This window comes from Theobroma cacao, chromosome 2, assembly GCF_000208745.1.
Source record: "Theobroma cacao cultivar B97-61/B2 chromosome 2, Criollo_cocoa_genome_V2, whole genome shotgun sequence".
NCBI lineage: Eukaryota > Viridiplantae > Streptophyta > Magnoliopsida > Malvales > Malvaceae > Theobroma > Theobroma cacao.
Genome location: NC_030851.1, coordinates 4,625,956 through 4,646,729, shown reverse-complemented (window position 1 = coordinate 4,646,729; position 20,774 = coordinate 4,625,956). Strand labels below are relative to the sequence as shown.

The following is a 20,774-nucleotide window of genomic DNA, read 5'->3' as shown; positions in this document are numbered from 1 at the left end:
TTGTTTTTAAGGGTATGCTTTGTTGTTGGTTTTTTTTTTTTTTAATTTTTGAGATTGAGATTCAGTTAGAAGAAGGTTTGAAACCGGAACTGCATAGGGAGCGAGAAAAGCTTTTGGGTGATCGCAGAATGAACTGGACTCTGCTTGTGGATGGGAAACGCATATCTGGTCCCAGTCGCATATGTGGTCCCAGTCAAAGGAGAGACATGTCATCAATGCAGGTAAACTCAATACAGGTTTTTTCCATTTCATCCCCCTTTTCTTCTATTGTCAAAAACGCATGGATAGGGATAACCTGTTTCCATTTCGCAGACACAAAACTCTTGGCCACCTTACACATTGCAGCAAATGCAGGTTGGTCCAAGGCCAACTTTGTGGAGATTACTTATACACGAGTTAATTATTTTTATTTTCTACCATTTTCGTGGTAGTACTATTTTACTTCCCCAAAACCTAATCAAGATTTTGGGTCTATTTGTAAAGGGGTGGGGAGAATGTGAACTGAAGTAAACCAAAATCCCAGTTGGATTTGTCCTGTTTGTCGTGGAATTTGCAACTGCAGCTTATCTACAGAAAAGTTATACATTATAATACACTGAAACCGAGTTTGTGCTCCGTATTTTACTGTTGTGAAGTTCTAATAAAGCCTAGAAAAATATATTTGGCATATGTGGGAACTGGGAATGTATGTCGTTACTAATTAACTTGGTAATTGTATTGATGTTGTGTAAGTTAAAAAGGGCTGGGTCTTATGTCTGTAGCTCATTACCTCATCCAAACTCATCATGGTCAACTTCGGATGCATAAAGGGGAGAAAATGAACGGTGAAGCAACCCTCTAATATTCTTTAAAACCATTCTGTGCACAATTCCCTGAAAGATGTGGTAAAAGTCCAACCAATTCATAACATCAGCCAAATATCCATTGCTTTCTCGTGCTAAACTGGCTATTCATTGACATGGACAGGTAATTAGTTCCGGCCTATTTAGCTTCCTAGTCATACATATAATTTAGTTCAGGACCATCGTGTACATCCTCAGCTGTTGAATAAGCCAGTAGAAGGCTTAGAAAAGCTTGTTATTGGTGGGGAATAAAACCAGGAATAGAATTGGTAATCGAATCACGCAGATCTGAGTATAGGCCATAGAGAGAATATTGCCGAATTTTGTTCACTTCATACCATGAATTCAGTGGTTCAAGGTTCTTGTCTGTGCCAGAAAATGCTAACTGTATGCCCAAGCTGCACCCAGTATGCCCACATTTTGGGGTTGGTATTGCACAGTCTTGATTGTTGAGGCAAACAGCAGACTCCCCAGAACATGAATCACAACCAAAACTTTTCCAGTGTAAATTTTGAAGAGTACCCTTATGGAATTCAAGTACCTGTGTAACAACAAAATACAAACAAACTCCATTTCTGTCATACTAGCACAGCAAGATAGAAGAAATATGCCAGCTTGTAATGAGCATACCAAAGTGAAACTAGTTATGGTATTTCGATCATCAGCAACCATTACTGGAAATGACCTGGCTGCATACTTCCTTCCTGCAAATGCTACCATGAATCCACCGGCTACAAGCTGGAAAATTTTATAAAAATCACATATTCAGATTGCATCACTTTATTAACATTTTCATTGATGTACGTTGTAAATTTCTCATCAGAAAACAAGTTTATGATCGGGCATGAATAAGCAGCAGAAGTATTAACTACTTCACTGTTCTTGCACTAGCAATTCTATAAACACAAAAAGGTTCTCAACTTTCCTCAAAGAGCAAGGAACTAAAGAACAGTGAAGTTGTGAAGCAAATATTCTCCTTGCTCTGCTTGAAGGTCAAAGCTAGAGATACAGCCACTGAATATAAAAGAGAATATATATATGATTTCATTAAGTCATTACTTTCCAATTCAAGGAAAACTTGAGAAAGTGGATTTATTGTTTGTGTTTGCCTGCTCTCCAGATCAAAGTAAAGTAATAATCTTGATAAACACAGAGCATTTCAGAAAATTACCCTGATCAAACTACAGTGACCTCTGAAATTTCCAGAATCATGAAATAATTAAACCCAAATCGGGTAATTTTTTACTTAAGATTTTGTTATCTTGCAAGTATTTGCTATGCCTAGGGGATGGAGAAAATAGAAAGCACTGGAGAGAAACAGAAATGGAAAGTGCAGGCCCAAAAAGTCTATATGTCAAGCGTGGCTAAAACGAGACCTTATTACAAAAAATTTTCAACATGTTTAACGAATTGACATCTGAGGGGTAAACCAGCTTGTGCATGATGGCATGATATGATTTTTCGAGGATTTCTCTAGAATTAAATTAGCTTATGAAAAATATATAGATGAAAATGTCAGTAATCAGTATTGGTTCAAACGTCATTGTCCAACACGATATAAATGCAGAACCAAGAAAGAAGCACCAAATGATGCCATGGATATCACACTTTTGACATAATATGAAGTTATAAAAACATTGTGCTGAGCAATCTCTATCATTCGACTTCATGGAAGGCATATGAGATGCGAAGTATTGCTTGAATTAATAAAAATCTTTGTCTATGGCAAAATATACAAAAAAAAAAAAAATTGTTCTAGCTAACTACCCAGAGGTTAAAAATGGAGAGTTTCAAGAGATGCAAATACTTACAGGAATGCTACCATTGATGGTAAGGAGAGAAATCTCATCCACCTTTGGCCTAAATACAGCTAGTGGGGCCATTTTACTGGCTAAGGCAAGCCGACTATCACAGGGCGAAAGCTGAACATTATCAAAGAAAAAAGATTCCTTCTTCGAGAACGCAAGACCAAAGGTGAATCCATCTGATTTCTGTACTTTTGAATCCTCACAAGGGCTAAAAACACCATTAGTATCATCTGCAATTGCAGCAATCATCATCCTCATCATCGTCATCACAACCATCATTTGTGTCACCATGATCGTTCTCCTCATGATGGGCACACTTCCTCCTCCAATTCTTCTGAACACCTCTGAAAGATCGTGAAAAACTTTGAGCTCTGGCTTGGATATGCAATTAATCGAAAGGAGAAGAATTAATTTCTTTGTTTGGTGATGATAACAAAGAAGAATAACAAAAACTCAATGCTAATACTAAATTCCAAAGAAGAAAAACAAAACCCTTGGACTCACAATCATTAACATCCCAATGGGTAAATAAAACTTGCATGTAGAAGAATCATAACACTAACAAACTTACCATGACAATATACAAGGGTAAACAAAATTAAGGATCTAGCAAGTAACAACCATAGAATTTAAGTTCCAGCTAATGAAGCAACCAACATAAACAATTCATAAAGAACCAAAGACCAAAAACATACCAGAATGTCTGCATAAAATTCAATATTGTTCAAAGGCACCAAAGATGGTCTTAGAACTCGATTGCTATGATTTTTTTTTCCTTTTATGTTCATCTCTTTTTGTGAATTAAAAGGAGAAAAGAGAGGCTGGGGTGAAGAAAAGAATTTAATAAATTGTGTGTGCTTTGGTTTAATATGTGCAAGATTTGGGATGAGACAATTGGTGGGGCTTTTGACGTTCATGGGAAGAAACCTAGGACGCGCCAAACGGTTATATCGGCAGGCCAGATGGATCTTTGTCCCCGAAACGGTTACATGGAAGTTGGGAGTCAAAAACTGAAAAGAAAAGCCGAATCAAACGTGTATAATATATATCTTTTTTGGGCTAAATATTGTAGTGAAAAATGGACAATCCTTTGCCTTTTTAATGGCTTTAACCAGGTTAGACACAAGCCTTGAGTGCACGAAATCAGGTTTAGCCCAAAATATAGAAATGGACAAAGAAATATCACTTGGCCCATGAATTACTTGACAATGTTTCTACCTTTTTTAAAAAAAATTAATTCAGGCTTGCCATTACCTTAATCTTACTTACCATTTAACTCAAAGTAATCAAATCTGTCCCTTTTTCCATTTTATCTTTGTTTCTTGATGAATGCAGAACAATTAAGTAATCCTAGAATTGGGTAATGACTGATGAAAGGTAAGAGTAGGGGGGTTTTTCAGGGGTGGGTGAAGAAATGCACTGCTGATTCATATGACAGAAAGATTGTGTTTGGTATAACAGTTAAAAAGGCATAGTCCTAATAAAGTTTGAATTCTACAATAAAGTTAAGGATACAACAAGATCTATATGAATATTAAATATCCTAGAAAGGATCCACCAAACATGGTTGTATGATTTGCACAATATTGAATAGATGCTTTTCCAGTCCATGGCTGTTTACACTTCTCTCTCAAATTTATTCCAGGAAATCCCACCACATTTTATTAGAACCCATCTACCAAAAAGAATGCCCACTAGAGCAGTTCTTAGGGGTCCATCCGGTGATTTTTCGAAGATTACAATGTGCAAGCAGGACCGAATCACTGCTTGGGGGACAAGGATTTCTTGGTGTTCAGATACAACCGCAATATGTGTTTTGATGTACAAATTTTTGAGAAAAGTGGATGCGAGAGGAACTGTGTTTCAATCACCCGGATGCACCAAGACTCGACTGAAAAAAATTAAGGAAGAAGAAATGGACGTTACTGATACGGTGAAGACCAAATCACAAGTTCAAATTGGAGGGAAGGCTAAGAAAAAATCAGCAGAGGAAAAAGATTTAGCCTCTTCCTCGAGGAAGCGGCCAGCAGGTAGAAAAATTACAGCAAAGCTTTGTAAAGCGGCTAAAAATTTCACCTCCAACTTCCCTCATTTCAAGCATTGCATTACACGGTGTAATGTGGAGGTCCCATTCCTACTGGTAAGCATTTTCAACCTCAATGGTTTGTTTTTTGGAATTTTAACCACAACAAGCATATTAAGTAGAATTTGTCATTCCTACAGACCATCCCCACATCTTTTCTCAATGCACATCTTCCTCAAGCCAGAACAGAATTCACCTTCTGGACTTCAAAAGAGAAATCTTGGGAGGTGACTTTGCTATACACTGACACCAACAAGGTTTTCTCCAAAGGTTGGCGAAGATTTGCAGTTGATAACAAGCTGGAGATGGATGACAGTTGTGTCTTTGAACTTGTGGCACCTCGAGAAATGAGAGTCCATATTTTTCCCACTGAGAGAGAAAACTGCAGTCAACTGTTTGTACAAGTTTGATCAACCTCTGACTGATTGGTCTTACTCTACCCTCTTTACTTCGCATGACTTTTAACCTATATGACTTGGAATTGTTAACTTCAAATTGTGGAACGTACGTCCAAGAACCATCTCTTCCATGCATGATTGCAGCTTTGCAACTGTCAAATATCTTTTACCGTTTTGCCTCCCTTGTTTCAACAATTTAACAACTTTAATATACTAGTTTGTTTTAATTGCCCTATATCAAGATCATTATTATGAATAAAAAGCAAATATTCCCTTTCTTTTCCCAAATTATCAAAGGCTTTACCCAGATTACATGTCATCATTGATTCCATGCAATAAATTTTCTTTCCAGGATATATTGATATATTTATTGAGGAAACCCTATGCATATACAAACTGAAAGCTCATATTAAACCACTACTCTGTTGGGTATTTTTATTTGCATTAACATCACTCTGCAAAACATAAAAATTGATGCCATCATAAACAGAAGTTGGGGGACCAACAAATGCATCACCATAGCATATGATGAAGAATTGAGAAGATTTTAAGCCTAAGTAATCCAAAGTGTGGGTTGATTTGGAAGAGCAGAAAAAAACAAAGATGAATGAATTATTTGATTGGTTGAGATTTAGAGGCCCAACAACTTCAGGCAGTAAGGGAGCAATGAAGTCATGAAGGTGTAATAAAAAGGTCGCTTCTTGCTTTTCTTCATTTTGCTGTGCATGTGATTCTGGTCGTGGTCCCCATCCACCCTGGCTTGACACGTGTCCAAAAGTCTTTGTCCTAGACGAATGGAATAAATAAAAGGATCCCCCTTTGCTGAGAGAATTGCTCGGGTCACACGACTCAGGACGACACTGTCTTCTTTTGCCAACCTTTGACTCAGTGCTCTCCCCTTCTTTCTCTTGCTGACTCGACCCAGTCACCTAAAAATGAGTTCCAACCAAACTCACCATGAATCTGTCTTTTACCAAATATTTTTAATAAAAAATAATGAAATATTGAATAATTGATGGGGTTGACACTTTTGCCCATAATAAACAATTTTCTCACCAAGTACTAATACTTATTGTAACTTAAATGCCCATCTTTTTCATCTTTAAGGGGAAAAAATGTGCTAACAGAGTAAAAACTTATTCAGTCTTTGTCAAAACTCGGGATATAATTGATCTTGCATTGTACTATTATTAGAATTACTGATTTATTATGTCAAGTTATGCTGTCGAATTCTCATGTTTAATTATAATGCTAGTAGTAGATTGAGGATAGCTATAGAGAAGGTTGCACTCTCCTTACAATTTTCAACATAAACATACTTTTTATAATTTTTTTATGTAAATTATTATATAACTTGATTGTTGTTGAAGTACTGGCAATGGAAAATTACAATTAAAATTGAATATTCCTTAAAATGATGTAAAACTATGCTTGACTTCCGATGGTGAGTTGGTGGGTCAGCACAAAAAAGGAAAAAAAAAACCACTAAAAAACAAGCAGGGGAGTTGGTGGGACACACGGTGGGTGCTTGGGTTAAGCAGGCGAGATTAAAACTCAGTGAGTGAGTGAGTAGGGGGAATGTGATAAAAACTCGGTTCCACTTTTAGGTCAAGTTGATGTTTTTTTTTTTTTTTTTTTTTTTTTTTTTTGGTCCCTTAAGGTTTGAATATATGACCAGTTGCTTTGAATCCCATCTGAAGATGTCAACAATGCTTGTCTTTATTCCATTTTAAGTGTACTTTTGGCATGGACCTCAAAAAAGAGTTGTTGCTGAAGAACTATATATGCATGCTGTTCTGAAAATTCTGTCAGAACACTAAAAAATTCAGAGTTATAGCTCAGAACTCGATAATTGAAGAAAGTTGGATTAACTGCTTCTATCACCACCAGATTATTCATTTAATTCTTGCAAGCTAACTTGATATATTTCTGATAAAACGTTTGTTCCTCTAATACTTTGGAAAAACTTTGTTACACGAGGAAATAGTTGGGACTGAAAATGGAGAGAAAGCTTTAAAAACATAACAAACTAGAAACCAGAGATAAAGTTTGAACGAGGAATCTGTTTTGACAAAGTTAGCTTTGTTTTGTAACCCCTTTTGTTCCAGAGAAAGAAAATGCAAAGCCATTTGGAGTCAAAGAAGAAAATGGTGAATAAGAGCTCAAAGGGTGTGGAAAGCAATCTTCCGGATCACGACAACCGACCATCCTTCTCCATGTTCATCCTACATAAGGGTGACGCTAGCCGTAGCCTGGTGATTTCTCTGTCCTTTTTTTTTGGTTGCTGTTAGAATTGAGATTGTTTTTGAATATTTAACTCTTCTAGTTGAAATACATGTCTGGTTCGATGCCTTTGTTTTTGGTTCTGGTTTCCGCAGCATAGCAGACAACTGAGCAAGTTTAGTCTGCCTAATACTTGTTTTAGTGGTTAATTCTTGGGAGACACTATGAGGGTTCAAAGTTTTTTGGATTGTGGTGGATGTCGGGGAAGTTCTGTGTCTAAGTTCTTGCGTTCTACTGAGGGGTTGTGGATGAAGCCTCGCTTCTGGCCATGGAAAGGATATGATGACATTGAAGCTACTGCTTTTTGTAACTGGGGGTTCAGTGGTGGATATGGTCTAGGATATGTATAGAAGGTGCTGATGGCTCTCCTCTTGAAGGGATACCACAGTTTGTGTATGCTACAGTCCAGGGGTTCTTTTTTGATGCAGCCACCTGGGGCATGAGGTCGGTTAAGGGGTAAGCTTGTTTTGTGTGGCTAACCCATTGTCCTGTTAGGTCGTTAGGGAGGTGGTGTTGTGGAATATTGTGTACAGTTTATGATCCTGTCCACCTAGTAGTTTTTGAGGGTGGCGGGATTTGCTTGGGTTTTTCTTTTGGAAAGGTACAGGATGGACTCTGTTTTTTTCTGGGAAGGGTACTGCAGGCTTGTGTGTGTTCTCTCTGGATGTATCCTTAAGGGATTGGCTATGTAGTGATTAAGGGCTGTTATCCCCAAATAGGTGAGTAACAGACTTTAATCATGTTTGTACTTCTCCCAGAGGTGAACCTTTAGTATCCTCTGTTATGGAATGAACAACAACTTTCAAAAAAAAAAAAATTCAGCAGTTAGTGGGAGTAGCTAATGCTACCCGACACTACCAGCAGAAGTGATGACTTAATGCTGAGATATTTGTGTTCATTTGTAAGCAAATGACCTGTGTATATGTATGCTTTTGCACATGAAAGATGTAGTATAAGTTTGCTGCATTTTTCCTTCTTGTTCTGTCTTTCATTTTCTCTGCAGACTTTACCAAGGAAAACAGCCTTTTTTCCTATGTTTCTGATTCTTCATTCTGTTGTTTGTTTAAACTGTCTGTGATTTGTTTATTTAGAGTTGCAGACAAGCACTATGCAAGCCTTTATACATACGAACTGCTCTGTTCTTTTATGTTTGTGGGAAAGTTTAGCCTTGGAAATTAGAGGATGATGGATATATATAATGGATTTGGTTTTTTATATGTCTTTCTTTGTAAGTTTTCTTTCTTTCTCCTCTCTTTTCTGTTTTACATAATGTTGTTCAAGTTTTTATTTAAATTTGAATTTGAGACCTGCTGCAGTCTGTTTTTTGTTGATAAAATTAAAGGAAAACTGAGAAAAGTTCATTTAAGATTTTGATGGCTAGTCTGATAAGGTTTTGATTGAGTAATCCTAGAATTGGGTAATGACTGATGAAAGGTAAGAGTAGGGGGGGTTTCAGGGGTGGGTGAAGAAATGCACTGCTGGTTCATATGACAGAAAGATTGTGTTTGGTATAACAGTTAAAAAGGCATAGTCCTAATAAAGTTTGAATTCTACAATAAAGTTAAGGATACAACAGGATCTATATGAATATTAAATATCCTAGAAAGGGTCCATCAAACATGGTTGTATGATTTGCACAATATTGAATATATGCTTTTCCAGTCCATGGCTGTTTAAACTTCTCTCTCAAATTTATTCCAGGAAATTCCACCACATTTTGTTAGAACCCATCTACCAAAAAGAATCCCCACTAGAGCAGTTCTGAGGGGTCCTTCCGGTGATTATTGGAAGATTACTATGTGCAAGCAGGACAGAAGCACAATCATGCAGCATGGTTGGCAGCAGTTTTACCAAAATCACTGCTTGGGGGACAAGGATTTCTTGGTGCTCAGATACAACGGCAATATGTGTTTTGATGTACAAATTTTTGAGAAAAGTGGATGCGAGAGGAACTGTGTTTCAATCACCCGGATGCACCAAGACTCGACTGAAAAAATTAAGGAAGAAGAAATGGACGTTACTGATATGGTGAAGACCAAATCACAAGTTCAAATTGGAGGGAAGGCTAAGAAAAAATCAGCAGAGGAAAAAGATTTAGCCTCTTCCTCGAGGAAGCGGCCAGCAGGTAGAAAAATTACAGCAAAGCTTTGTAAAGCGGCTAAAGATTTCACCTCCAACTTCCCCCATTTCAAGCATTGCATTACAAGGTGTAATGTGGATATCCCATTCCTACTGGTAAGCATATTTCAACCTCAAAGGTTTGTCTTTCGGAATTTTAACCATGACAAGCATATTAAGTAGAATTTGTCATTCCTACAGACCATCCCCACATCTTTTCTCAATGCACATCTTCCTCAAGCCAGAACAGAATTCACCTTCTGGACTTCAAAAGAGAAATCTTGGGAGGTGACTTTGCTATACACTGACACCAACAAGGTTTTCTCCAAAGGTTGGCGAAGATTTGCAGTTGATAACAAGCTGGAGATGGATGACAGTTGTGTCTTTGAACTTGTGGCACCTCGAGAAATGAGAGTCCATATTTTTCCCACTGAGAGAGAAAACTGCAGTCAACTGTTTGTACAAGTTTGATCAACCTCTGACTGATTGGTCTTACTCTACCCTCTTTACTTCGCATGACTTTTAACCTATATGACTTGGAATTGTTAACTTCAAATTGTGGAACGTACGTCCAAGAACCATCTCTTCCATGCATGATTGCAGCTTTGCAACTGTCAAATATCTTTTACCGTTTTGCCTCCCTTGTTTCAACAATTTAACAACTTTAATATACTAGTTTGTTTTAATTGCCCTATATCAAGATCATTATTATGAATAAAAAGCAAATATTCCCTTTCTTTTCCCAAATTATCAAAGGCTTTACCCAGATTACATGTCATCATTGATTCCATGCAATAAATTTTCTTTCCAGGATATATTGATATATTTATTGAGGAAACCCTATGCATATACAAACTGAAAGCTCATATTAAACCACTACTCTGTTGGGTATTTTTATTTGCATTAACATCACTCTGCAAAACATAAAAATTGATGCCATCATAAACAGAAGTTGGGGGACCAACAAATGCATCACCATAGCATATGATGAAGAATTGAGAAGATTTTAAGCCTAAGTAATCCAAAGTGTGGGTTGATTTGGAAGAGCAGAAAAAAACAAAGATGAATGAATTATTTGATTGGTTGAGATTTAGAGGCCCAACAACTTCAGGCAGTAAGGGAGCAATGAAGTCATGAAGGTGTAATAAAAAGGTCGCTTCTTGCTTTTCTTCATTTTGCTGTGCATGTGATTCTGGTCGTGGTCCCCATCCACCCTGGCTTGACACGTGTCCAAAAGTCTTTGTCCTAGACGAATGGAATAAATAAAAGGATCCCCCTTTGCTGAGAGAATTGCTCGGGTCACACGACTCAGGACGACACTGTCTTCTTTTGCCAACCTTTGACTCAGTGCTCTCCCCTTCTTTCTCTTGCTGACTCGACCCAGTCACCTAAAAATGAGTTCCAACCAAACTCACCATGAATCTGTCTTTTACCAAATATTTTTAATAAAAAATAATGAAATATTGAATAATTGATGGGGTTGACACTTTTGCCCATAATAAACAATTTTCTCACCATGTACTAATACTTATTGCAACTTAAATGCCCATCTTTTTCACCTTTAAGAGGAAAAAATGTGCTAACAGAGTAAAAACTTGTTTAGTCTTTGTCAAAACTCGGGATATCATTGATTTTGCATTGTACTAATATTAGAATTACTGATTTATTATGTCAAGTTATGCTGTCAAATTCTCATGTTTAATTATAATGCTAGTAGTAGATTGAGAATAGCTATAGAGAAGGTTGCACTCTCCTTACAATTTTCAACATAAACATACTTTTTATAATTTTTTATGTAAATTATTATGTAACTTGATTGTTGTTGAACTACTGGAAATGGAAAATTATAATTAAAATTGAATTATGCCTTAAAATGTTGTAAAACTATGCTTGACTTCTGATGGTGAGTTGGTGGGNAAAAAACACAAAAAAAAGAAAAAAAAAAAAAAACACTAAAAAACAAGCAGGGGAGTTGGTGGGACACACGGTGGGTGCTTGGGTTAAGCAGGCGAGATTAAAACTCAGTGAGTGAGTGAGTAGGGGGAATGTGATAAAAACTCGGTTCCACTTTTAGGTCAAGTTGATGTTTTTTTTTTTTTTTTTGGTCCCTTAAGGTTTAAAAAGCAGTATTTGACTAGGAAGAAAAACCAGTGGGGAAGCAGAAGAGGAAGGGGAGACCCAGATCTGAAACCTCTTTCCCTCTCTCTTTCTCTCTATGTTTTGTTGTCTCTCACTCTCTCTTTGCTTTTTTTGAGTATCTCTCTCTCTCTCTCTCTCTTTCTCTCTCTGAGCACTTAACAAAGTCTTATCATTTAATCAGTCAGTCAGAGAGATTATATAGATACATAAGAGTAGATAGATAGACAGATACATACACTTTGAAAACTCAAAAAAACTCAACTCTTCCTCAAACTCAACATCATTATATGATCTGACCATTTCTCCAAAATGCCACGCCCTTTTTTCCATAAGCTTATTCTCTCCTCTACCCTCCAAGACAAGAAACTGGTAAAAGCGAAAAAACCCAATCTTTCTATTTCTTCAGTCTTCTTCTTCTTCTTCTTCTTCTTTTTAATTTTTTGTTATGGTCTTATATGTTTTTTATATTGTTTTGGACTAAATTAGGGAGAGCAGAGAAACAGATGATTGGTTTTTTGGTTTGATAATTTAATATTTCTAGAAGTTCTTTTGTTGGGCAAAGTTTTTAGTGTTGGAAAAGTACAGGATGATGGGAATATATTATGGGTTTTGTTTGTTTTGTGTTTTTTTTCTTCCAATTTTCGGGTTTGTGTATTTTTTTTTCCTTTCTTTTGTTTATTGAAGTGTCTGTTTTTTAGACTATGGGGTGAAATTTGAATGTTGAGACCTGCTAGAGTAAGTTTGGTCGATGGAATTAGAGGAAGACTAGGAGACTTGAAGAGTTAGTTTAAGGTTTTGGTAGCTCATGTGATAGGATTTTGATTAAGTAATCGTAGAAGTTTGTTGGGTTGCTGGTACTAGATGAACTGGGTAAAGTTGAAGGAAATGGATGAAACACAAGATCTCAATTATTCGTCATCTAGTCCTTTTATTAGGTAGGTGGTGTGTTAAAGCTGTGGGGAGTTGCAATTTTTTGAAACATGATATATTTTGCTTCATGGTAGTAACTCTATTGAGTTATATGAGTCTCTTAGTATTATGCTAGTAAGAAAGAAATTTTTTTTTTTTTCAGGTTCAATTTTGCACGAAATACTCTAATGGTGAAGCAATTGTAACCAAAAGGCGTGAAATGCTTCTTGTTGAATGATTATGCATTTTTTGCTTAAAATTTTTACACTCATTTAAAGTGGTGTGATAATTCATTTTGATGATTTTGTTAGAAAAATCATTGAAGATTTTAATTAGTTTCTATGTAAAACATTTTAGATAGTAGTTTACCTTCCCATGATCTACCTGCATGTGAGTTGAAGGCTTATTAATTTTCACAGTTGAAATTGATATGCTGCATTCCAAAGTTGGGGTATGCTATTGTTTTGATCTTCCTGTATGAGAGTGGGGGAAGACACTGCAGGTCTACATGACAGTGAAATCAAGTTCTTTATTTCCTGGTTTTTGTTGGATTTATAGGGTTGATTCCCTCTTCTTCATTCTTTTGGTTGCAGCCCAGGGGGGGTTGTAAAAAGATGCATCTTTCTAATAGAGTTAAAATTTACCAAAACCAGAAAATTAAAGTGTAATAGGATCTTTATAAAATATTACATATCCCGGATACCAAAGGTAATCTGTATTAATTTCGCAAGATGATGCCAGTGGTGTAATGCATTTCACTCTTCATTCTTTTTGTGTATTACTTAGAGTGGGAATGTGGAGACTCTCATCCGTGTTTTGCCATTTGTTTGGATGACATTCCTCTTTGAGTTAAACTGCTAGTGAGTTTGATCAAATAGGCATCAAATGATGTGGCTAGTACATAATGGTGCTTTATGAACAAGACTAGAAAGTTCATCTATGGTATTTGCTTTTTTATTTTTTTATCGTTCTTCTGATTTTTGGTACTAGGAAAAGTATATATGGATTTTGCTTTAATTATGATTATACTGACTGCATTTATGTGTGATGATGTATATTATTTTCTATGAAATGATTCAAACTTGTCTTTTGGATGCTAATATTTCTTTAGGTAAGAGGATGGTCATAGTAGCTTTATTCATATAACATTAGGTTTAATGTCATAATGTTATGGAAGTTCATCTATAAATTATTCATTAAAATCATTTGAATCCCAAGTTTATTATTCATCAGACAAATAAGCCTAACTTGATTTGGGGTGTCTGCAGAGGATCCCTGATAACTTTGTTAAGAAATTCAGGGATGAACTATCTGTTGCTGCTGCTCTCACTGTTCCTGATGGTCATGTTTGGCGTGTAGGAATAAAGAAAGCTGACAACAAGGTTTGGTTTCAGGAGGGTTGGCAGGAATTTGTAGAACGTTACTATATCCGTGTTGGCTACTTTTTGATTTTCAGATATGAAGGGAATTCCGCGTTCAGTGTTAGTATATTTAATTTGATCAACTCTGAAATAAATTATCAGTCTAATCCCCTCATCGGTAGTCAATACAATCATGGCAAACAATATCCATTTGAAGAACTTGAAGATGATGAATGCATCTCTCCAGCACTGCAGAATTTGTTTGGTGGGACAAAGCTTAACAACTGCATAAACTGGACTGGTGAAGTCAACCTTCACACATCAAAGGGTGTTAATAATCAACCTATTCGAGGTATGGCTCTTCATTTGATGCATTTGAACTTAAAAAAATTCTGCTAATGTAGTGAAATTGCATTCTTCAGGTGCAGAGCTACCAAAACCAAAAAAGCCTGGGAGGAAAAAGCGGAAGTTTGACCCTAGTAAGTCCTCTTAACTATGCTTTTTGTTTGTTTGCAGTTTGTAAGGTATTGAAATTTCTCATCGGTTGTCCAATGAAATGTAGATGAACAGGATTCATCTGTTGGACATGAAGATGAAGTGGAAATGCGCTTTAGATTTTATGAAAGTGCTTCAGCCAGAAAGAGAACAGTGACAGCTGAAGAAAGAGAGAGGGCAATTAATGCAGCCAAAGCGTTTGAGCCAACTAACCCTTTTTGCAGGGTTGTCTTGCGACCATCATATCTGTACAGGGGATGTATTATGGTGAGCATTGTATATGTCTGCTGTACATGTCTTTTCAGTTTCAACCCATAGCACGCCTCAGTGTACATTTTGATTTTTGCTCTTGCAGTACTTACCATCATGCTTTGCTGAGAAGCATCTAAGTGGGGTTTCAGGATTCATTAAACTTCAGCTTCCTGATGGAAAACAGTGGCCTGTGCGATGTCTTTATAGAGGAGGCAGAGCTAAGTTCAGTCAGGGTTGGTATGAATTTACATTGGAGAATAATTTGGGGGAGGGAGATGTCTGTGTCTTTGAGCTGCTCAGATCGAGGGAATTTGTGCTCAAAGTTACTGTATTTCGTGTCCTTGAAAGCACAGGACTAATGAACCGTCCTCAATAAAATGCCTGCTGAGTTAAACCAGCTTGAGTATAGTGGCCGGTAATTTCAGGAATGTCAAAACTCTTAAGTAACTCCTCTTTTTCAGGTGATGTGTAACTGATCTGGGTCCTTCATAAGAAATTTAGATGCCGTGCCATTTTGATGTCCATAAGCTTTAATGGGACTTTTTAGCAGCTTAGGAGAGTGGATACAAAAATTTTGTGGCTTGACTAGGTCTGTAAATAGAATGTCCAATGAAGTTGACGTTGAGTTGGATTGGAAAAATGGGTCTTAGACTTGATTTTATGGTTTGTTTGATTGGTTTGAATTTTTCATTCGCTGCTTGGCTTGAATTCCTCTTACTGCTTTCATGCTGTAGTTTTATCTATTGCTTTGACTTTTTCTTTCAGAGTTTACTACAGAAAACATGCTGCTCTTCTTTCCCATTTTTATCTTCATATCTTTTCGACATAGTCATTCTTATTGTAGCGATAGTTGTCATTTGTATGCATTTGCATGTTTAAAGATGTTTGTTATTATCTATCTGCTGAATTACGCAATGGGAGATAACTCTTATTGTGTTTCTTTTTCTACTGCCTATATTTCAGCACAGGATATTACACAATTTCATGATCATTGTTTATTCCCAGGATATTTCATGATTTTTTTTGGCAAAAATAAGACTAAAACGCATATTTTCAATGGATATGGAATCCCCATCTCCTGGTTTTAGCTTCAGGCTGGAGTTCCTGGCCTTTTATGTTTGTTCAGTTATCTTATCTAATGGTTAGCATAGCTAACTATCGTTCAGGAATTTGAATTGGCTAATGTTAGACTCCTAGTAGAATTGTTTTTATATCTAAGTTATTTTGTGGGATAAGTGTTGGTCAACTCAAGACATACTGAAGCAGCCAAGCAGGATAGTGATAGCCAAGTTGTTTTCCATATCAAAGTAGTCAACTTTCGAAAGCTTGGGAGTAGCCAATCAAAACAGCAATAATGATATGCCGTTTAAGTTCACCATCCCTTCTTTTTCTTTCAACACTTTTCAACCCATTTGACCCTTCTAGTCTGACCACTGATCTGAAGAACATAGTGATAGATAAGAGTTGGCCCCTGCTTTTCTAATTTCTATACCAATCACAACAGAAGAGAAACAACAGGCCTTGAAAGTCCAAGTTGACTTGTGGGACTAAAAACCACGGAATTATATGTCAACTATTGAATACGAGAATTGGAATGACTATCATGTCGAATAGGTCAGACCGCAGAGGGTTGAGTGAGATTTGGCAGTGTTTCAGCTTGGACACTCTCTTCCTTCTCAACGGCTCTTTCTCTCTCTCTCCTTTTTTCCTTTCCGCTACACTCTGGCTTTTCTTTTCTACTCGGCCCTACTCAGCTTCTTTTTCTTTCGCTTTCTCCTTCCCTTTTATGAGTCATTTTATTTTTTTCTTTTCAATTTTTAAACTATGTATTTTTTAAGAAATAAAAATATTATATTTATGTCAAAATAATACGCGAGAATGAAATTCTCATAATATTGTCTAATAAAATTGAAACACGAAACATTGTACTAACAAGATATTGAAAAGTCATATTGGTAAAAAAATAATCATGATACACATAAATGATATTGATTTGTCATTTTTTTTTGAAGAGATTTTTAATAGTCGAAGTCAAATTTGAATAAATTTTTGATTTATCTAAAAATGTAACGATTTTATTGTTCATAGCCAATATCGCTATATGACATCCCTCATCTCGACCCATTGGCAAACCTCAATAAACATTTCATAATTCTGCTTGATATGTAAAATAGTTTTCGAGTTTGATCAATCAATGTTGAGTAGAAGTTGTTCATAGCCAACATCACTGTACAACATCCCTCATCCCATCCCATTGGCAAACTCCAATAAATATTTCATAATTATGCTTGATATGTAAAGTAGTTTTCGAGTTTGACCAATCAGTGTTGAGTAATACCCAATCTTGAGGCGACAGAGACCATTGATCAACTACTCCACAAGGGATCTATTGACATAAGCAAACGTGGGAGTAAGCTATAACCAAAGAATGAATAGTATCTTCAAGAAACTTTTTAACGAGGAAGATCCTTTTGGAAGTAAGTATGCTATGGTGGTTAAATATTGCTTCGTTGACAATACCTAACAGCACTTATACTTTTGAATTATATTCATTCTTGGATCATTAAATCAAGTTCACTAGGATTACTCTTGCCTGTTAAGAAATTAAATTGTATATATATTCGTAAATATATACATTGTAATGAACATGGATATATATTTTTCACAAAAAGAAGAGCAAAACTTGAGGACTCCAAATTTAATCTTGTAAAAGTTGTCACCTCTTCCATATCCAAGACACACAATAGAAAGTCCGATCAAGAGGCAAGTGAATTTACTTAATTTGAATCTGCACGAAAAATTGATATTTTGTGAACAGCAGCCTTCTTATCTCTCAACTCAAAGAAGCAGACGTCTCCTTCCTTCAAATTATTATCTCTCCAAAATCTATGGCATCCCTTTCTTAAAATCAGGGTACAATTGTTCTGCCTTCGGAGTTCAATAAACCACTCTCTTCCATCAGAATCCTCAACTCTGATATGATCTGTAACCCCACTCAAGTACTCAGCAGCAAACCCAGCTGGAACAGGCTGCACAAAGAGATGAATGTTGCAAGTAAGGCGTAATTTCTAACATGACATGAAAAATTTCACAACAAGGTTTATTTATCTAAAGGCTTACCATAGTAGAGGAATTAAAGTGACAGCGCCGCAAGATAATCATGAAACAAGGATTCATAGGCTTGATCACTTCCACAGCCCTGATTGCCCTCTCTCTGTCACGGGATGTTGAAGAAATACCAAAAAACATCCTACTAACATATATTTCAGTTTCTTCATCTTGTATTGACCCGTGCTGACCTTGTTTACCTGCATTTTGTGTAATTACTGATGAAGAAACAAAATATCTTTTAGCTATATAATATAAATATGAACATGAAAGGCTTACCAGATTCAGTTTTTTTATTTGCTTCATTGCCTTTGTGCATTACTTCTAAGCTCTGTAGATTAGCTCTTTGTATAGTTATCTTAAGTTTCTTCCCATCAAACTGTTGCTTCAGGTCTCGAAGTTGAACAGATAGATCCTGATCAGGTATACCCGTAGCATTCTGATTCATCAGGTGACTCTTGCTAGGCAGTAATCTGTGAGATCTGCGAAGCTCTTTTATGTTCGAATTAATTTGCCTTGATTCATTCAAATGATCAAACTCCACCTCTTCGGTCTTGCATCTTCTGACTCCAGTCACTTTGGCCTGTTTAACTTCAGCATTCTTGCGTGAAGCAGCATCTCCTTGAGGCTTTCTGACCAAACGCTGCTGAGATGATGCATCCTGCTTTCCGCTAATTATAGCTTCTCGGTTTGTCCTTTCATCCAAATTCGGGGCTTTGACACCTAAAAACTCAGGTGAATCGTCCTCTTCTGTTTCACTATCTTGGTGAATTGAATGTTTCTCACTCTCACCATCATTGAGCTCCTCATCATTACTTGGAACATAACTTGGATAGTGAACCTCGCAAGCACTATTATCAAATATAATAACATGGAAAGTGGAATTTCTTTCATATCGAAAGATCAGAAAATACCCATAGCGGATTGAAATATACTCAACAAATTCATGCCAACCATCATCAAGCCAAATCCTGTCATCAGCCTTTGTTAACCCTATCTTCCATTTTCTTCCATTGGGAAGAACGAAAGTTGCAAGACTGGAAAGTTCATGCCCAAATTTCCCAACAAACTTCTTCGGAATTTTCTGCAAATACCAAATTAAGTATTATAGCTATTAATAATGACAAGTCTTTCACAATCTTGTTGACGTATGCAATGCAAACCAGATTATTTCAACAAAACTATGTAGGATATACAAATTACGCCTTGATTAAGTGTTTGGTTTCTAACAACAAAAAAACAAAGACCAAAAACAAGCCAACAACGTCTGACCCAAGTCGATACCAAAACCCATAATTTCATCCCCAAATTCAATTCACTTTCAAACTTAATTGATGAAACCCATAGTTTTCAGTTTTGTATATTCAACCCTTTTCTTCCATTTATCACTTGACTAAAAACCCTCATTGGCAAAAGGTTAAAAAAGATAATACAAAAGTTAAGGGAAGAATTACCAGCTTCTTCTCTGCAATTGTGTGAGGAAGAATAATCTTGAAAAAATGCAACGATTCCTCCTCCACCACGTGATTTGAACGTGGTCTCTTTCTTGTTCGATGAGCCATTAATTTGTTTTAGCCCTTCAAAGAAGATGTCTTGAATTACATGCATACCTGTTTGAAGTATATAGCACAATTGCACTCTGGAGTTCTAGGTAAAAAGGAGAGCTGTTGAAGTTTTTGTAACAAAAAATATTTTGATAGATTCTATATAATTCAAAATTACGATTAATTAGCATTTTAGTAATGGTAAAAGATATACTTCCTAAGTAGGGTAATTTTCCTTTTCTTGGTCCTCCAATAAGGAAAAAGAAAAAGGGAAAGATAAGGCCCCTTCTTTAGGTCACTTTTAATGGAACAAATAAATTGCAATTAGACTGGGTATTAGGAGGGGATAGAAGGATATTATTTAATAAAACCCATAATTATTAGGAAATAAATTTGTAATCTTGATTTTCCTTTATTTTTATTTTTTGCTTCTAATTTATTAATTAATAATATTATTAATTTTATTTTATATACATATATTAGTCATAAATTTCTTTTTAACCATTCATGCCCCATTTCATCTCAAGTAATGCTTCTTGACTTGGCTGAGCATGGCCAATAACAGAAAATGGTGCCTTGAGTGTATACTGGGAAAATATGGAATATTTACAACTTAAAATTTCAAACATAAAGAGTACAGCTTTCTACACAGATTTACACTGAACATAGTTCACTTTTCTCTTCACGTTCAAACATCAAACAGCATTCCAATTTCCAAGACACATAAAAAGGGTAACTACTCATCAAACTCTCACTTGTTTATTTTTTTCAGATTAAAACACCTATAAGCATTGATATACACAGACAAGAAGAGCCAGCTCCTGCAAACAACGGAAAGACCATTCAAGTGTTAGATATCATCGAAAATTTTGCACTTTGAACACAGAACAATTGCAGAGTAGATGTTGGTCTATGGAAGTTACTACAATATGATAAAACCTTTATCCTCTTGGAATCTTAGCAAGTTACATAAATCTCTAGTTAATGTCATGACGTGCGGGTCCGGGAACCCGTCCGCCAGACGCGGGCAAAAATTAAATATATGTGGGAGTCGCCACCAATCTTTTTTATCTAGGTGTGATTGGTCACCTATTAACTCGATTCTAATCGACGAAGTCCTAAAATTAATTTTAGGTCCGTCGAAAGAACGAGAACTGGTCCACATTTTTTAGAGATGGGTTCGGAGTGCGGTTACGCACGGAGAAAGGTTAACACCTCCGTGGCGCCCGTTCCACGAACGGTACCATTTAATCTTAAGTTATCTTAATGTAGCCTTTTCTTAGTTTAATCCCTATTTTATTAATTAAAAATTTTTATTGAATTGTCAGACTGAAGTTTTCACTTGGTCTTACGTATGCATATGATGCAAGCGTAGAATGATGTCGTGACTTGTTTATTTTAAATGATGGAGTCGGTAATCTTTTATTGGAAAAT

General features: G+C 36.2%; 5 protein-coding genes and 1 long non-coding RNA gene across 10 annotated transcripts; 4 read left to right on the top strand and 2 right to left on the bottom strand.

Moving 5' to 3' along the window:
- On the top strand, window positions 36–593 carry LOC18607863. Its single transcript, XR_001926743.1, has 2 exons — window positions 36–236; window positions 313–593. It is a non-coding gene; the product is annotated as an uncharacterized LOC18607863 (long non-coding RNA).
- LOC18607862 lies at window positions 819–3,677 on the bottom strand. 2 transcript variants are annotated; one of them, XM_018115976.1, is made up of 4 exons: window positions 3,346–3,677; window positions 2,654–3,025; window positions 1,473–1,580; window positions 819–1,383 (listed from the first exon to the last, which is right to left on the bottom strand). In XM_018115976.1, exons 1-4 carry the CDS (start codon window positions 3,565–3,567, stop codon window positions 1,078–1,080), a joined length of 1,008 nt encoding a protein of 335 aa, XP_017971465.1. In that variant the 5' UTR covers window positions 3,568–3,677; the 3' UTR covers window positions 819–1,077. The 2 variants fall into 2 exon arrangements, with proteins under 2 accessions (XP_017971465.1, XP_007042316.2); XM_007042254.2 differs by having other exon boundaries at window positions 2,654–3,021; window positions 3,346–3,672.
- LOC108660617 (B3 domain-containing protein Os11g0197600-like) lies at window positions 4,338–5,143 on the top strand. Its single transcript, XM_018114847.1, has 2 exons — window positions 4,338–4,790; window positions 4,874–5,143. The coding sequence occupies exons 1-2, from the start codon at window positions 4,338–4,340 to the stop codon at window positions 5,141–5,143; spliced, it is 723 nt and encodes a 240-aa protein (XP_017970336.1).
- LOC18607860 (B3 domain-containing protein Os01g0723500) lies at window positions 6,869–10,264 on the top strand. The gene is made up of 3 exons (XM_018114522.1): window positions 6,869–7,386; window positions 9,116–9,649; window positions 9,734–10,264. Exons 1-3 carry the CDS (start codon window positions 7,249–7,251, stop codon window positions 10,001–10,003), a joined length of 942 nt encoding a protein of 313 aa, XP_017970011.1. The 5' UTR covers window positions 6,869–7,248; the 3' UTR covers window positions 10,004–10,264.
- LOC18607858 (B3 domain-containing transcription factor VRN1) lies at window positions 11,660–15,396 on the top strand. Of its 4 annotated transcripts, none has more exons than XM_018116320.1 (6): window positions 11,661–12,040; window positions 13,849–14,061; window positions 14,197–14,293; window positions 14,364–14,420; window positions 14,504–14,703; window positions 14,792–15,396. In XM_018116320.1, the coding sequence occupies exons 1-6, from the start codon at window positions 11,981–11,983 to the stop codon at window positions 15,062–15,064; spliced, it is 900 nt and encodes a 299-aa protein (XP_017971809.1). In that variant the 5' UTR covers window positions 11,661–11,980; the 3' UTR covers window positions 15,065–15,396. The 4 variants fall into 4 exon arrangements, with proteins under 4 accessions (XP_007042311.1, XP_017971809.1, XP_007042310.1 ...); XM_007042247.2 differs by having other exon boundaries at window positions 11,662–12,040; window positions 14,346–14,420; XM_007042249.2 differs by having other exon boundaries at window positions 11,660–12,040; window positions 13,849–14,293.
- Window positions 17,278–19,522, bottom strand: LOC18607857 (B3 domain-containing protein Os03g0619600). The gene is made up of 4 exons (XM_007042246.2): window positions 19,251–19,522; window positions 18,076–18,880; window positions 17,809–17,996; window positions 17,278–17,717 (listed from the first exon to the last, which is right to left on the bottom strand). Exons 1-4 carry the CDS (start codon window positions 19,356–19,358, stop codon window positions 17,466–17,468), a joined length of 1,353 nt encoding a protein of 450 aa, XP_007042308.2. The 5' UTR covers window positions 19,359–19,522; the 3' UTR covers window positions 17,278–17,465.

Coding starts and splice junctions, on each gene's coding strand:
- LOC18607862 (XM_018115976.1), bottom strand. CDS start 3,567: ATGAACGTCAAAAGCCCCACCAATTGTCTCATCCCAAATCTTGCACAT. Junction 3,026..3,345: donor AATTTTATGCAGACATTCTG/GTATGTTTTTGG, acceptor TGCATATCCAAG/CCAGAGCTCAAAGTTTTTCA. Junction 1,581..2,653: donor CCATCAATGGTAGCATTCCT/GTAAGTATTTGC, acceptor AAAATTTTCCAG/CTTGTAGCCGGTGGATTCAT.
- LOC108660617 (XM_018114847.1), top strand. CDS start 4,338: ATGCCCACTAGAGCAGTTCTTAGGGGTCCATCCGGTGATTTTTCGAAG. Junction 4,791..4,873: donor TGGAGGTCCCATTCCTACTG/GTAAGCATTTTC, acceptor TCATTCCTACAG/ACCATCCCCACATCTTTTCT.
- LOC18607860 (XM_018114522.1), top strand. CDS start 7,249: ATGCAAAGCCATTTGGAGTCAAAGAAGAAAATGGTGAATAAGAGCTCA. Junction 7,387..9,115: donor GTGACGCTAGCCGTAGCCTG/GTGATTTCTCTG, acceptor AATTTATTCCAG/GAAATTCCACCACATTTTGT. Junction 9,650..9,733: donor TGGATATCCCATTCCTACTG/GTAAGCATATTT, acceptor TCATTCCTACAG/ACCATCCCCACATCTTTTCT.
- LOC18607858 (XM_007042248.2), top strand. CDS start 11,981: ATGCCACGCCCTTTTTTCCATAAGCTTATTCTCTCCTCTACCCTCCAA. Junction 12,041..13,848: donor CCCTCCAAGACAAGAAACTG/GTAAAAGCGAAA, acceptor GGGTGTCTGCAG/AGGATCCCTGATAACTTTGT. Junction 14,294..14,345: donor TAATAATCAACCTATTCGAG/GTATGGCTCTTC, acceptor CTGCTAATGTAG/TGAAATTGCATTCTTCAGGT.
- LOC18607857 (XM_007042246.2), bottom strand. CDS start 19,358: ATGGCTCATCGAACAAGAAAGAGACCACGTTCAAATCACGTGGTGGAG. Junction 18,881..19,250: donor CAATTGCAGAGAAGAAGCTG/GTAATTCTTCCC, acceptor TGGTATTTGCAG/AAAATTCCGAAGAAGTTTGT. Junction 17,997..18,075: donor AAATAAAAAAACTGAATCTG/GTAAGCCTTTCA, acceptor CACAAAATGCAG/GTAAACAAGGTCAGCACGGG.